This window comes from Nematocida displodere (assembly GCF_001642395.1).
Source record: "Nematocida displodere strain JUm2807 chromosome Unknown 9, whole genome shotgun sequence".
NCBI classification, from domain to species: domain Eukaryota; kingdom Fungi; phylum Microsporidia; genus Nematocida; species Nematocida displodere.
Window position 1 is genome coordinate 76,539 of NW_027138138.1, and position 13,500 is coordinate 90,038.

General features: G+C 49.8%; 11 protein-coding genes across 11 annotated transcripts; 4 read left to right on the forward strand and 7 right to left on the reverse strand.

The window, feature by feature from the left end:
- Positions 1-23: 23 nt before the first annotated feature.
- On the reverse strand, positions 24-209 carry NEDG_01911 (uncharacterized protein; the record flags this gene model as incomplete). The annotated part of the gene is made up of 1 exon (XM_067689329.1): positions 24-209. One exon carries the CDS (start codon positions 207-209, stop codon positions 24-26), a length of 186 nt encoding a protein of 61 aa, XP_067544861.1.
- Positions 210-393: 184 nt separating this feature from the next.
- Positions 394-585, reverse strand: NEDG_01912 (uncharacterized protein; the record flags this gene model as incomplete). The annotated part of the gene is made up of 1 exon (XM_067689330.1): positions 394-585. The coding sequence occupies one exon, from the start codon at positions 583-585 to the stop codon at positions 394-396; it is 192 nt and encodes a 63-aa protein (XP_067544862.1).
- Positions 586-901: 316 nt separating this feature from the next.
- Positions 902-3,952, reverse strand: NEDG_01913 (uncharacterized protein; the record flags this gene model as incomplete). Its single annotated transcript, XM_067689331.1, has 1 exon — positions 902-3,952. The coding sequence occupies one exon, from the start codon at positions 3,950-3,952 to the stop codon at positions 902-904; it is 3,051 nt and encodes a 1,016-aa protein (XP_067544863.1).
- Positions 3,953-4,122: 170 nt separating this feature from the next.
- On the reverse strand, positions 4,123-4,719 carry NEDG_01914 (uncharacterized protein; the record flags this gene model as incomplete). The annotated part of the gene is made up of 1 exon (XM_067689332.1): positions 4,123-4,719. One exon carries the CDS (start codon positions 4,717-4,719, stop codon positions 4,123-4,125), a length of 597 nt encoding a protein of 198 aa, XP_067544864.1.
- Positions 4,720-4,810: 91 nt separating this feature from the next.
- On the forward strand, positions 4,811-5,515 carry NEDG_01915 (G protein beta subunit-like protein; the record flags this gene model as incomplete). The annotated part of the gene is made up of 1 exon (XM_067689333.1): positions 4,811-5,515. The coding sequence occupies one exon, from the start codon at positions 4,811-4,813 to the stop codon at positions 5,513-5,515; it is 705 nt and encodes a 234-aa protein (XP_067544865.1).
- NEDG_01916 (hydroxyacylglutathione hydrolase) lies at positions 5,474-6,241 on the reverse strand (the record flags this gene model as incomplete). Its single annotated transcript, XM_067689334.1, has 1 exon — positions 5,474-6,241. One exon carries the CDS (start codon positions 6,239-6,241, stop codon positions 5,474-5,476), a length of 768 nt encoding a protein of 255 aa, XP_067544866.1.
- A 26-nt stretch (positions 6,242-6,267) lies between these two features.
- On the forward strand, positions 6,268-6,753 carry NEDG_01917 (uncharacterized protein; the record flags this gene model as incomplete). Its single annotated transcript, XM_067689335.1, has 1 exon — positions 6,268-6,753. One exon carries the CDS (start codon positions 6,268-6,270, stop codon positions 6,751-6,753), a length of 486 nt encoding a protein of 161 aa, XP_067544867.1.
- Positions 6,754-6,887: 134 nt separating this feature from the next.
- Positions 6,888-7,895, forward strand: NEDG_01918 (uncharacterized protein; the record flags this gene model as incomplete). The annotated part of the gene is made up of 1 exon (XM_067689336.1): positions 6,888-7,895. The coding sequence occupies one exon, from the start codon at positions 6,888-6,890 to the stop codon at positions 7,893-7,895; it is 1,008 nt and encodes a 335-aa protein (XP_067544868.1).
- Positions 7,896-8,198: 303 nt separating this feature from the next.
- Positions 8,199-9,944, reverse strand: NEDG_01919 (uncharacterized protein; the record flags this gene model as incomplete). The annotated part of the gene is made up of 1 exon (XM_067689337.1): positions 8,199-9,944. The coding sequence occupies one exon, from the start codon at positions 9,942-9,944 to the stop codon at positions 8,199-8,201; it is 1,746 nt and encodes a 581-aa protein (XP_067544869.1).
- Positions 9,945-10,259: 315 nt separating this feature from the next.
- Positions 10,260-11,129, forward strand: NEDG_01920 (uncharacterized protein; the record flags this gene model as incomplete). The annotated part of the gene is made up of 1 exon (XM_067689338.1): positions 10,260-11,129. One exon carries the CDS (start codon positions 10,260-10,262, stop codon positions 11,127-11,129), a length of 870 nt encoding a protein of 289 aa, XP_067544870.1.
- A 348-nt stretch (positions 11,130-11,477) lies between these two features.
- On the reverse strand, positions 11,478-13,427 carry NEDG_01921 (uncharacterized protein; the record flags this gene model as incomplete). The annotated part of the gene is made up of 1 exon (XM_067689339.1): positions 11,478-13,427. The coding sequence occupies one exon, from the start codon at positions 13,425-13,427 to the stop codon at positions 11,478-11,480; it is 1,950 nt and encodes a 649-aa protein (XP_067544871.1).
- Positions 13,428-13,500: the final 73 nt, after the last annotated feature.

Here is a 13,500-nt window from a genome sequence, read left to right on the forward strand (position 1 = left end):
TAAGTTCAGTTGGGCAAAGACGACTATGGCGTGCTCTTGGAGGCCCCGCTCCTACTCCGGTTAAGAATGAAGAGGGCGTGAATGGATCCGGGTAGAATGAAACAGCACGAAAGCAAGACGTTAACTAGCAGCTCAATACTAAAGCCAGTAAAGATGAACACACTGATTGGTGGGAGCATGATAGCAAGAAGTATGTGAAGTATCAGCATTATAATACTCATGAGCAGACAGTCAGTATTGCCTCCTTATATACCTGACAAACGGCCCAGTAGCTGCCCTGAAACACGCCTGAAACACGCCTGAAAACACGCCTGAAAACACCCTGTAGCCAGTGCAAGTTGTTTTATTCTTCCTATGTACATACCAGAGTTTATATTAGAGTGTTGATTCGGGCTACTCTCTGACAACAGTCCTGTTGTTGCTGGAAATGACAAAGAGTGCATGGATGATTCCGGGAATAAAACCCAGCATTGTAAGCAGGATGTTAATCAAGAGGTCACAGCTGCAGCCGGTGGCCAGAAAGACACCAAGTGGGGGGAATATAATGGCTAGGATAATTTCAATCACTGTTGCACACGTACCCATAGCATAAAAAACAATAATCTTTATATACCTAACAAATTAATGTAACATGCTAGTCTTAGAAGGATCTAGCCCAAACACATCAGATTCCAAACAAATTAAAAGGTGGGACAGGTCCGGGCAGGTAGTGGCAAAGCTTGGCGGGGCAGAGGCGGAGAGCACACCGGCCCCAAAGTATAAATGGATGTTTTATTTTTTGCATTCTTGCGCAGGAGCTTTCAATGACAGAGGGGAAACCTGGTGGAGAAAGGATATGCACTCAGAGAGACGACTTTCTGCATTGCAGAGAAAATGTAACGGAGACTTGTCTCCTTTTGGTTTAAGATCTTGGTGCTAAAGAGCTGTCTGCGTTATTTTTCTGTCTTTTGATGACAAAGTCTTCCGTTTCGGGGACGTGCTTGATTTTGTACTTTTCCTCTGGGAACACGTGCTCCATGCCGTAGCTGACCTCCATAGACCTCTTCTTTGGCTTGAGCGTGCGCTGGAGGAAGGGTGTTTGCCCAGAGGCTTCGGTGGGGCTGCTGTAATTTTTTACAAAGGTAGACCACGGGAGAGAGAAAGAGGCCAGAGGAGAAAGCCGCGCTGCTGTGAAAAGACAACCGTTACTTTTTTCTTTGGTGGTAAGCTTAATAACGGTGATGTTTCTTAAGAGCATCTCGGTAACAGTTGGCTTGTTAGGCGTTTTCCTTTCTGAAATACGCTGGAGCATCTCTACTGAAGCCTTGCTCTCAGCAATTGCATCTACCATTGTCTCAACTGTCTGGAACATGCCAGACAGTCCAATAAGAGGGGCGCCCGACACCCCCAGGCTGCTAAGCATCAGCTCTTCAAACTTGGCTGTTTCGATGTCCCCGAGGATGTACTCTTCCAGGAGGCTGATGATTTGCTCGGGGAGCATCTCTTCTGAGCGTTCCTGGAGGCCCAGGCTTTCAGAAACTTCGGTTACTTTAGGTTTGGTTCGTTTGCCGTTGATAGCCTCAGTAACCCGGTTGCAAATGGAGACAATCCCTCGCAGCGCATTGTAGATTTCCGGCGTTCCAATGACGACTCCTTCAGTAGCAATGATTCTTCTCAGCATTGGCAGGTACTGCGGGGTGCTATCTTCTTCCGGCTCCATTGCCGTGGCCAGGATGTCCATGACGCTCTGGCAGATGCTGTGGTCGGTGATGGCGAACTCTACGGTGGAGGCCGTGTCTATGTCTTTGGCAAACTGCTTGGCAAGGGTCGACTTCTTCTCCCCGTTTCTGATCTTGTATCCTCTGACATCCAGGGCCTTGATGTAGTTTTTGTCCACCGCTACCTTCCAGAGCTCAGCACTTACAGCCCGGGCTTTAAGCCACTGGCCCTCTATGTTTCTTAGTTGGGCAAGAATCACCGGAATGGCGCGGACTGGATGTGCTATGACGCCAAGAATGATGTCGTCGGTGGAGTGTCCATAAACAGACCCGAGAACCTCCTGGTCAAGTGCGTTCAGGTGCAGTTTCGGGAGGGGAGGGGCCGCGTGTTCTTTGGAGACGTTGGCGTCCTCAATGGCCAGGGCTTCGTGCTCCATCAGCTTAAGAATGAGCGACGAGACTCTTTCAAGCAGCAGATCTGCTTCGTAGCGCTCGTCCTCAACCCGGAACAATGTTTCTTCATGAATGTTCTTCTTGGCAAAGATAAAGGTTGAGCTTTCGCTGGAAAAGGTGGCGCACGAAACAAGGTCAATGTTAAGCACGGATGCATCCTCGGGCGATTGTCCGCTGTGATACGAGTTTCGGTACTTTTCGGGAAGTATCCGATACGAGCCCACTTTTTTGTAGGTTTCCAGGTTCATTTGAACGCACGGGGGCGTGTCGGGCTCTCGGTGGCCAATGTAGTACCTGAAAAGACTAAACAGAGAAGGGCTGCACTTTAAGAAGGGCTCAATCACCAGGAGCAGGGACGAGGTGTTCAGAAGTCCCTGGTTGAACATATTCAGGGCTTTCACGAACTCTTTGTAAACCCCCTTTTTCTGCAGAATGACTCGGATATCGTTCAGCATAACCATTGAATCGCCCTGTGGGAGGCGAGAAGCGCCTCTGGGGCGCCCCTGGTCGTGCGCGGGTGGGAGAAAGACCATAAATTCTTCAATCAGCGATGGCTCATCTTTCAAAAGAACTTTGATGCTGGCAAAGATCTGCGGAATAGGTTTCTGGTCTTTGTTGTTCTTGTACGACTGAACAATTCGGAGAAACTCAAACCAGGCAACAGGGTTGCTCTCCAAGTGTTTTCGCACCTTGTTCAGATAGCTCACCACCCGGGCCGTGTCGTCCATCTCACTGCGCAGCCCATAGTTTTTGATTCCAATCCCCAGTCCTTCTAGATCGTTTTTAAGCTCGCTGCTTGGCCGTGTTCGGCTCTCGTAGTCAAACCGCCCGCCGAAAGGTTCTGGGGTGGTAGAGTATGTAGAAAAATCCTCTTTTCTTCTATCCCTCATCTCATGACTATCTCTCATTTCGCGACTATCCCTCATCTCTCGGCCATCCCTCATCTCTCGGCCATCCCTCATTTCGCGACTATCCCTCATTTCGCGAATGTCTCTCATCTCTCGGCCATCTCTTTCTGATTCATGGATCTTTACCTCACCACTTGGAAGTATTTCGTACTTTTTCGGGAGGAACTGGTTAAACCCCTGGATAAGCTTCTGGTTCCCATTGAACAGCCCTAGAATGATGCTAATCACCCCCTTTGCATCAATCTGCCGCTCTTTGTAGTCCCGCATTGTTTTAAGAAAGCGGCTGTACATTTCCTTGTTGTTCTTGAACTCCTCTTTGACCACGTCAAGATACCGCATGGCATCTTTTATCTGGACTTTTCCTCCACCCGAAACCTCCGGCATGATCATTGGAGGCCCACCCTGCGGCATTGGCGCGGGCGGCTTCTTCTCCACGGGCATCCGCGGGTGCTCCTGGGGGCCCCGCGCAGGAGGCATCTCGTTCATGTACGGATACTGCCGCGGTGGCGGGTAGTACCTTGTCTGGGCGTGCGGGGGCTGTCTCCCTGGCGGGTACCCCGCGCCTGCTCCATAGGGGTTGTACGGGGCATAGGTGTTTGGATGTCCCCGATACCGGTTTGGAGGAATGTGCATCTGTGCAGGCCTTTCGGGCGGGCGGTACCCGTAGACAGGCTTTCCTCCCGCTGGGTGCGGCTGCATGTGTGGTAGTGGTCCATTTGGAACCCTAACGGGTTTGGCATGCGTCATCTGAGGTGTCGCGAGGTGCTGTGTCCCTGTTTCTGAAACTGCACTGTTTGCGGTGCTTGTCTCTTGTGTCTCTGTGTTCTTAAGAGGTAGAGGAGGCAGCACTGTTCGCATATTTTTAATTACATCTGTTTTCTTTTGATCTTCCATACAGGGGATAAAATAATAAACAAAGGAATAAAATAATGAGACTTTTCAATCGATCTTTATCAGAGAGACAGGCAAGCATAAATAAAACCACTCCATTTTAATTATTTCTTAATTATCTTAATAAGGTAATCCCCCGAAATAGAAAATGTTCTTCAGGCCCCTGGAGGGCGCTAGTGTGATTTCTGGCTAAGGGCGCGTTTGGATGAGGCTTTGTGGATAAGTGCTTCGGCGTAGTTAATTAGGTTCATGTTTTCGTTGAGAAGAATGTTAATGCTATTCGGGACGCCAATGTCCAGCGTACAGACAAGCGAGTTAAACTCGTTGATGAGGCCGTCTATGTCCCCCACCGCTCCGTAATGGATGGCTTCGCTTCCTTCGGTCTTTTGGCTGTGAATAGCTTCTCTGATTTTTTCTATTTCCGAATCAAAGTACTCAAGGACCCTTTCAACCTCCTGCTGCTTCTTTATTTCAGCCTCGATTTCTCTGTTTACCCTCACATAGCTGCCTCTGCTTAGATGGATCTTTTCTTCAACATCGTATGTTTCTTTGGATAGCCGCTTAAACTCTGCCACGTTGTCATTTAGTTCGTTGGTAAGCTCTTCAATGATTGCTCCGACTTTCTTCTGGAGGTAGTGGTATGGCTCTTCTGTTGGCAGCATAAAAAGTAATAATTGTTTCTCTTTTACTTTGAGGGAGGGGGTGGTGGCAGTCGGCGGCTGCCGAGGGATTACGCTCTGGAATGGGTGCCTAAAGAAAAACAGCACCATAAGAATTGGGTACGACGTGACCGATCTTGTTTGGATGGGTGGTTTATTGGCTGCTACCTCAAGCAGCGTGCATCTGTACGATGGAGAGACTATGCTCCTTAGGGGCACGCTCCAGGGACATGCTAAGGCTATTACCTCGTCTGCGGTCTACGAGGGCATTCTTTACACAACCTCTGAGGACGGGTTTATTAAGGGCTGGGACGTTCGCTGTGAAAAAGCAGTAAGGTCTGCCGATGCCAAAGTTCCAGTTTACAGCGCCGTGGTCTGTGATGGCGTGTTCTTCTATGCCGACTACAGCGGCTTTGTTCATCGCATGGAGTCTTTGGTTCAGACCCAGGTGAGCAATTGCCCAGTGTCTCTTGCTGAGAGCGGCGGGGAGCTGTTTGGGTACGACAAAAGAGGCAGGGTGCACCAGATTGACAGAAAAGACCTCTCCTTTGCGACCGTTGCAAGCATGGATGAGGGGTACGGCCTAAAATGCATTGCTCGGGAAGAGGGCGACAGCGGCTTTCTGATGGCGCTGGCCTCGTCTGCGGGCGTTGGCCTGGTTAGAGGAAGGGATGCGTCGTTTTCTTTGTCTTTCTCTGCGCCCCTGCCTGAATGGTGCTGGGACCTTGCCTTTTCAGGGACGGGGGAGGAGCTCCTGTTTGTCTGCTCGGATGGGTCAATGCGAAGCCTGCCGCTTGCTTCCTCCGAGGCTTCTTGTGCTTCAGAGAAGAGCGGGGCCTCAGTGGTTTTTGTAGCCGACTATCCGCTAAAGGCCCTGCGGGTGTCGAGGGGCTGGGGAGGCGGCTGAGCTGCCGGGATTCCAGGCATCCTTTAGCTCTCTAAGCTTTTTCAGCCTTGCCACAGGAGAAAGGGCAGAAAACTCTGGGCGGGTGGCTAGAAGGTCGGTATTGATAAAAAGATTCCATTTTTTTTCTTCTCCAACGGTCAAAAACTCTTTTTCGGGAAGATTTGGGGAAGGGGCAAACTCTAGCCTGAACTGTAAATTGGCCAGGTTGTAGTTGTGCCCGTAGTAGACGGTGGTCTGCTCGGGAACGCTGGTGATTGCCTGGAGGCTCTTGGCCATCATCTCAGCAGGGCCTTCAAAGAACTTTCCACACCCAAGATAGAACAAGGTGTCGCCAACAAAGATAGCACTTTCTTCGCCCGAACTACCCCGAACTAAATAAGATAGACTGTCTAGCGTGTGGCAGGGTGTGTGGATGGGCGTGACTGAAAAATCGCCAAAGACAAACGCTTCTCTGTCTTTGGAGAGGTGGTGGGCATAGGAGCGAGAGGACCCTGCGTAGATGGTTATGCCTGGAAAGTGTTCTTCAAGCTTCGGGTTGCCAGAGTTGTGATCGGGGTGCGAGTGGGTGGTCAGCGCAATGGTGCTGGAATACTCGATTTTGTTAGAGGATAAACACTCCTTGATTGCTGGGATGTCTATGGCATCGACTAGGATTAGATTCTTCTCCCTACCAACCACAATGTACATCAGATTTGTTTCACGTGTGCGAACAGGAAACACCTTCATATATATAAAATATTCTCTTACAGGCAATGAATCAGCAAAACATTATTGAAGTGCGGGGATTGCGTGCAGAAACCAAAACCATCGATGTAGAGCCGGGAAAGTCGGTGTACATTGCGGACTCGGAAGGAGCGTGCATTCTGCTTCGTGGAAAAAGCATCAAAGTAGTTATCATTGATGTAAAGGACTGTGCTGTGGCTGTCGAAAGTGTTATTTCCAACCTTGAGATGGTGAGGGGCAAAAGTACCTTAGTTGTGCTGGGAAAAGGCGGGATGGTTAATATAGAGAACTGCGTGGAGTGCGCGCTTGCTCTTGTTCCAAACAACTGCGAAATACGCCTCCGGAGAAACACTTCGGTCTCCCTGGCACACCTCCCAGGCCTTGAGATAGGGTCTATGACCATTGAGGAGATAAGAGGCGCCCATGCTGCCAAAGCGCCTACAATGCTTCCCGATGAGATAAAGGTGGAGTTCAGTTCGGGAGAAAGCAAGTACACGGTTGTGAACGACTACTAACCCGAAAGCCCGAAAACCCGAAAACACCAGCACTCCCATATCTATGATCTATGCCCAGAGACGACCCCAAAGCCTTTTGATCGATCGTTTCATCCAGTCACATTATCTAGGAATAAAATTTGAGCTATCACTGAATGGAACAATTAGACAGCCCGAAAACAGCCCGCTGCAACCCGAGCCACAACCCGAGCCCAGCCTACATACTTCTTTTTCTCCTGGCTTTAAGCATGCTTGAAGCGGAATGGACGCAGTGCTCAAACGACTTAGATGAAGGGTTTAGGCCCAAAGAATACAAGAATGCTCGGTGCTTGGCCCATACTAGGCGTTTTCTGAACAGAGAACGCCCAGAAGAATTGATGGTGGTCTGGATTGATGAAGTTCCACACATACTAGAACCCGTGGTGATAAACCTGGCAAAGTACGGGAGGCCTCCAAAGCTGCACATACACAACTCACCCTTTGACTCAAACATCCAGTACCAGAGCATTGAAATCGTTGGCACAGCCAAAACAGCGGTAAGCACGGAAGAGCCGAACAGCTCGATTGTAGACAGAGACATGTGCATGGCAATGCTACGTCTTTTTGGAAACCTAAAAGCTAAACAGGTGATGATTTCCCACATTCCCTATGTCGCCTCTATCTTTGCAAAAACGCCTTTAGAAGCTGCCGAGTGGGTTGGCTTGTCAATACTCAGTCTCTTCTTCTCCGAGCCCGAGCCGCCAATCTACAAGGTGAACATCCAGGCTTTAGAGTTTATAGTTGTCGGCCCTGGGCTTATTGACGACATTTTTCAGATCTGGAATATAGAGTCGGGTCTAGACAACCTATTTATCCGGAGGTACGGGTTGTACTACAGCATGGACTTTCTGGATAACTTAAAGTGTCCGAGAATAAAGAACTTTCGGTGCGTGAACTGCCCAGGGCTAGAAACCATCGCAAGCACAGCTTTTTTGAACTGCCACTTTACAGATGAAATCCAACTATGCATCCAGCACGACACAGGCTTGGTGACGCTCAGCGAAGGGTTTGTTGCAACCGTTCTGCAGCTTAAAAAGCCACTTTTAACAGCGCCCTTGATCGAGAAAAAGTTTAAGGACTACAAGTGGGGCAGCCTATCCCAACAAGGGCCCAACACCTCCTAGCGCATGTTGGCCGGCCCCGCCCCGAACACTGCCCGAACCACCGCAACCCACACCTTTCCCTAAACCCTGCCACACAACCCCGCCCCGCCACACAACCCAACAACCCAACACACAACCCAACCTAATCCCAACCCCCCAACCCTACAACCCAACCCAACACACACACAAACCATACTTGAAATAAACTTTTTACCACTTGTGTTTCGGGCTAGAGACCGGTTTGCAAATGTTCTAATTATGAAGGGGTAGCCGAACAACTGATTTCACGACAATTTGGGACAGTTCGCAACAGCTTGGGGCAGTTCAAGCATCCACCACATGGATAAGGCCTATTTGGCTTAAAGATATGACAAAGACTTTGTCTATGATTTCAAGAAGACACGGGTCTTTTTTAAGGGTGGGCTCCCCACCAGGACCTACTGAAACCACGTACTCCATCTCGTGATTGAACACCCTCCGGCACATAGGGCACGGGGTTGTTTTCGGGGTGCTTGGAAGGCTCGGGCCTGTGCATTTCTTTATGCAGTAACTGCAGAAGTAATGGCCACACATAAGAATCCGAATAAACTCCCTGGTAGTTCGGGTCACCCCCTGGCCTCCTAGAGCGCCCAGGCAGATGGGGCAGGTAAGGTCATCATTGCCGGCGCTAATATCTTTCAAGGCCGCTGCCTGGGGGGCTGTAAGGGTGGGAGTATCCAGGAATAGGTCTGTGACGCGCGCAAGCAGGCAGGAGGCGAAGAGGTTTCTGGGGATGCGTACGATAGAGATAGAGGCGCCGTTGTCGATTCTCTCCTCCTTATTGGGGATGTAAAGGCGTATTCTGAGGCTGTTAATTGACAAAGAGGAAATATTCGGGAAATCTTTCAGGTAGAAGAAGAGGGGTTCCTTATAGGTGCCGGGAGACATAAAGTTGAGCTCATGGTCAAAGTACTGGGGCGTGTAAAAAAGCTTGATTTTGCGGGCGCTTACAAAGACGCAGGCAGTCCAGTTGAAAAGAAGTTTTAAAAACGCTCTGTCCATCCGCTCCGCAGTGCACAGGCGGAACTCCAGGAGTTGGCTTGGGTGGAAGTTGCTGGGGGAGGATAAGCTGTTTCTCATCGAGATGTAGTCATTGAACATCGGGTCGTGCTCGATTTCAGTGAAAGCAACAACTTTGGCTGCAATTGGCCAGGTATGCTGGGTTGTAAGCAACAGGGCCAACCAAAATGGTATGTTTAGCACGTCGTGGACCCTGAGCGCGAAAAGCTCGACCACGGACAAACTAACCTCGATGTTCTTTGGGATGTTTTTAATCTCTAGCCTTTCAATCAAGATAATTGGCCCAAGAAAAGGACATATAAGCGACTTCAGGTTAGGCAGGGAGTAAAGAACCAGTCTGTTGAGGGAGAGGAGTTTGAGGTGGCTGAGAAAGTCGAGGGACTGAATGGAAGAGTGTTGGATCACCAAAAGGTTGGCATTGAGCTGATCAAAGCGGCAGATTTTGAAGATCCAGGCGGAGGCATCGGGCGAGAGGGAGTCTAGTATAATGTCCCTTGTCTGGACCAGCCCAGATGTGTTGGCTTGGTATGGGCGAAGACCCATGTAGGTTACGACAGGGCGTGTAAATTTGATGTGCTTAAAGATAAGAGAAGTCGTCCTAAAGTGGGCAAACATCTGAATTAGCCTTTTAAGCAGCTTTCTTTCTTTTTGTGGGTTGTATCCAGAAGAGTTCGGGTCCTGGCCGCAAAACTCAATAAGGGTGTATTTGAGGTTTTTTTCCAGAGCCAGCGGCAGTGGGTGTGTCCAGGGCTTTCTGAGATCTACATAGATGGGTGGTATGGGCTTGGTTTTGTCTATATTTCCAATCTCGTCAAGAGTGGGGGTGGAGTCGCAGTAATTTAAAAACAGAATCGTCTCCGACATGGAAGTGGTTATCGAGGCTGGGGGCTGTGCCAAGGCTTCCTGGGTTAGGAGAGCGAGGGCTAGGCCCATAAAAAGACCTCGAGCGACTAGTATCCACGAGGTAAACAGAGCATACCTTGGGGTCGGGTCGCGTGCTTTTTCTACCATAACACACAAATTTTGCAGCTATATGTACTTGTCGATATGGTTTTTGATCACAATCTCAAAAACAATCTAGAACCACCAAGTAGCCACTCAGAGTTCAATGTACGGTACTGGGCCTGTCAAAGTCACAACTGGCCAGTGTTCGGGTTAATGTTGTAGATAATGAAAGGAAACTGTGTGGGAGATGTTTGGGCGTGTTTGGACGTGGTGGGTCGTGTTTGGGAGATGTTTGGGCGTGGTGGGACAGTAGAGTGTTTTGTGGAGGTTTTCGAGGTAGGGCTGCCACCAAATGTAAAAAAATTATTTAGACCTGGTTATATGGCAAATATCAAGACCATCATTAGTATAGGCACCAACCTGTTCTCCCTTAGGTCGTTGTTTTTTCGATACATGACGCGTGCTCCAGAAGTGTTGCCGCGAAGTATACACACAGAGGCGAGTATTAAGCTCTGGTCAGCTCACCGGGGGAACCAGTTGCTAACAAGTGGTATATCCCCAGATATTCAAATAGTAAAGAAGCAGCCCGAGACTCTATTGGTATACTTGCCTTGTTTAGAGATGTCGGCCATTCCAGATCTGATAGAGCCAGGGGTTGTGCTCACCCGGGTGTACATATTCTCTTTTGTTCCCGGGCAAACCAACCTATTCATAAAAGACCTATGCACCAAACTTTTATATGCTCTTAGAGAGGTGGAAATAGGAATACTTCATATGGAAGCTTTTGGTGACAGCGGCGCGACTCTACCACCAGCCAGGCCACCCTTCACATTGGCCATCACAGACGGGCTGTGGTTGCACAGTTTATCTAGCCCTTTTATTGCATGGCTTTGCAGCAGCATTGACCTGGGCGGATGCAACAAGCGCATTGGCTTGGAGTTGGTAGGTGGTGATGTGTGGTCTGTTGCCTGTCTAGACTCGCTGAATATTGAAAACCCCTCGGGCCTTTGCCTTAAGAATCTGCCAAACCTAGCTAATCTCGAATGCCAGGTGATACTAAAAGAGTCGTGCATAGAACGGTTGGAGCTGCGCAACCTCCCCGAAAGCCTGGCTGTGTCGTTTGGCATAGCTAGGGCGATAAGAAAAAAAGCCTGGAAAATAATAGACCTGGACGACCACATCTGGAGGAAGATCACAGGTAGCCCCTTTTGTTGGGATATTGGCAACCCTAACCACGATGGGCGAGCTTAATGGGCCACTTTGGGCCACTTCGGGTTTGATGTTTTCGGAATTTCGGAATGTTGGAATGTTTGAAGCTACCCAAACCAGCCCGAACACGTATGCAAAGGTGGGTAGGTTTGCAAGGCAATCATGTGTTCGGGTTAGTTTAGGCGACTAGATGGATGTGCTTGGATGGGCGGATGCTAGAATTGGGCTGCGCCAATGAGGAAGCAAAAGGTGACTTTTATTTTCGGGCACAGGTTAGTTAGTTTGGGAAATATTTGCTAGAAAGAAACTAGCCCGAACACAGATGGCGTGCCCACACGGCGCCTTCAGCCCACTAGGCACAGGCAGTTGAGCCGCGCTGGCGGTAAAGGGTTAGGTTGGGCCAATAGTGAAACGAACTGCAGCCCTCTCGTATTTTTTTATCATACCGTTAAAACCGGTGTCAACGATTACCGCCTTACAAAGAGGGCAGCAGAGAGGCTTGTCTGCTGGCTTTATCTGGGATAGTTTAGGTAGACAGGCACTGCACACAACGTGATGTGATGGGCACACAATGACTATATATGTTCGGGTTTTTGAAAACTTGGCTCCAATCATTCTAACTGTCTTTCGGCATCTCATGCAGGGGGGGTTTAGAAGCATGGATGACCCTGGGTGCAATAGTTTTGGTGTGGTGCCATTTATGGAAATAATATTTTCTCTAGATATATGTTCCATTTCGTCCACCATAGCTCCAAGTGCCCAATACCCGTATGTATCGGGTTCAACCCAGAGCGTGCTTCGGGGGCTATATAGATTTAAGGCCTGCCCGCTAAAGGACCTGCAGTACAGGCGTTTAAGCTCGGGAAGGAGGGGGTCTACACAAATGAACGGGTAGTTAAAAGAGGATGTGGTAATCTGGCTGCTAATGTCAGCAATCTCTAGTTCTTCAGTATGTGCAAAGGATTTGTCTATCCACTTCAAAAGAGCTTCAATTGTTTGCTTTGATTTTGGGATTTTACCGTTATTGGTGAGTTTTAGAACCAGAGAGGTCACCGAGGCTCTTTCCTGGCAGGCTGCGTTCCAGAAGGCATCAAGACTGGAGTTGAAGCCAATGTCAATGCACAGCGTGTCCACTGCAAAGGGAGCCCGTATTAATGGCGCCAGGCTGGCCCAGAGACCGGCAGGCACCCGGACGGTGGCCCAGGCTTTGCTGGCAATCGCAGCCAGCGTTGCTTCTGAGGCGCCAACTGGGCACTGGGTCTTTATCACCTCAAACACGTCCCGAACGAGCAGCTGGGTCAGGGCCGCACAGTCTATGCTGGCAAGGGCATCCGCGCCGTGGACGGAGAGGTAGACCAGAGCTTTGGGGTTGAAGGCGTCGAGGAAGCGAAGGGCTGTGATGGACGGGCTTTTGTCTATGGACAGGCCAAGCTCGCAATCGTGGGCATCAAGGCGGGCCAGAATCCACTCGGCCAAAGCCTCGGGGAGATTATTGAGCTTTAGATGGGTGGTGTCAAGGCGGAGAATTCGGGTGCTAGTGCTGAAGGCGGTTGGTGTTGGTGTTAGTGGTGTTGGTGAGTGTGAGTGTGAGTGTGAGTGTGAGTGTGGAGGTGTTAGTGGGGGTGTTAGTGGGGGTGAGTGTGGTGACGGGGGCAGCGCCTGTAGCGGCGGTGAGGGCAGTGGAGGTGTTGGTGAGGGCAGTGGGGGTGGAGGTGAGTGTGAGTGTGGAGGTGTTAGTGGAGGTGTTAGTGTTGGTGAAAGTGGGGGTGTTAGTGTTGGTGAAAGTGGGGGTGTTAGTGTTGGTGAGTGTGTTGGTGGTGGGGTTGGGGGGCGGCCCCATATTTTGGCCCTCTCGGCGATTATCCTAAACTTGTGAACCATTCGACCTGTCATGCTTTGGCTGGTGCTTGTGGACATGACCGCCTCTCCCCGTATGGTGAGGTTGAGTGTGTGGAGTGTTCTAAGAGCCCAAAAGAGTTTTTCAAACACTTTGGCGGTTGGGGCGTCCGGCGCTGTTTGGGCAACGTTCACCGGCACAACTATAGTGAGGTGGGAGAACTGTATGCCCCTGGCTAGGCGATCGGGAATGGTTTTGGAGGTGTAGCTGTTGAGATGGATTGTGATGGGCTCCCTCTGCTTAGAGGCAATAATGGGTAGAGCTGGGTTGCAATCAGGCTTGATTTCCAGACTAGTTCCAGAGGCTCTGAAAAAGGCAATGTTTTGGAGAGTGTGTTCCGGGCTAAGGTAGCAGCACTCAGCGTTGGGGCCAGTGTTGGCCAGGACAAATGGAGCTAAGGCCAGAAAGGGCAACATCAGTTTTCGGGTCTTTTTGTGCGCCATGTTGGTTATGTTCGGGTTAGTCAGGTGATTTTTATAAATATGCAAAGTTTTACAGCTAAATTACCATATTGGG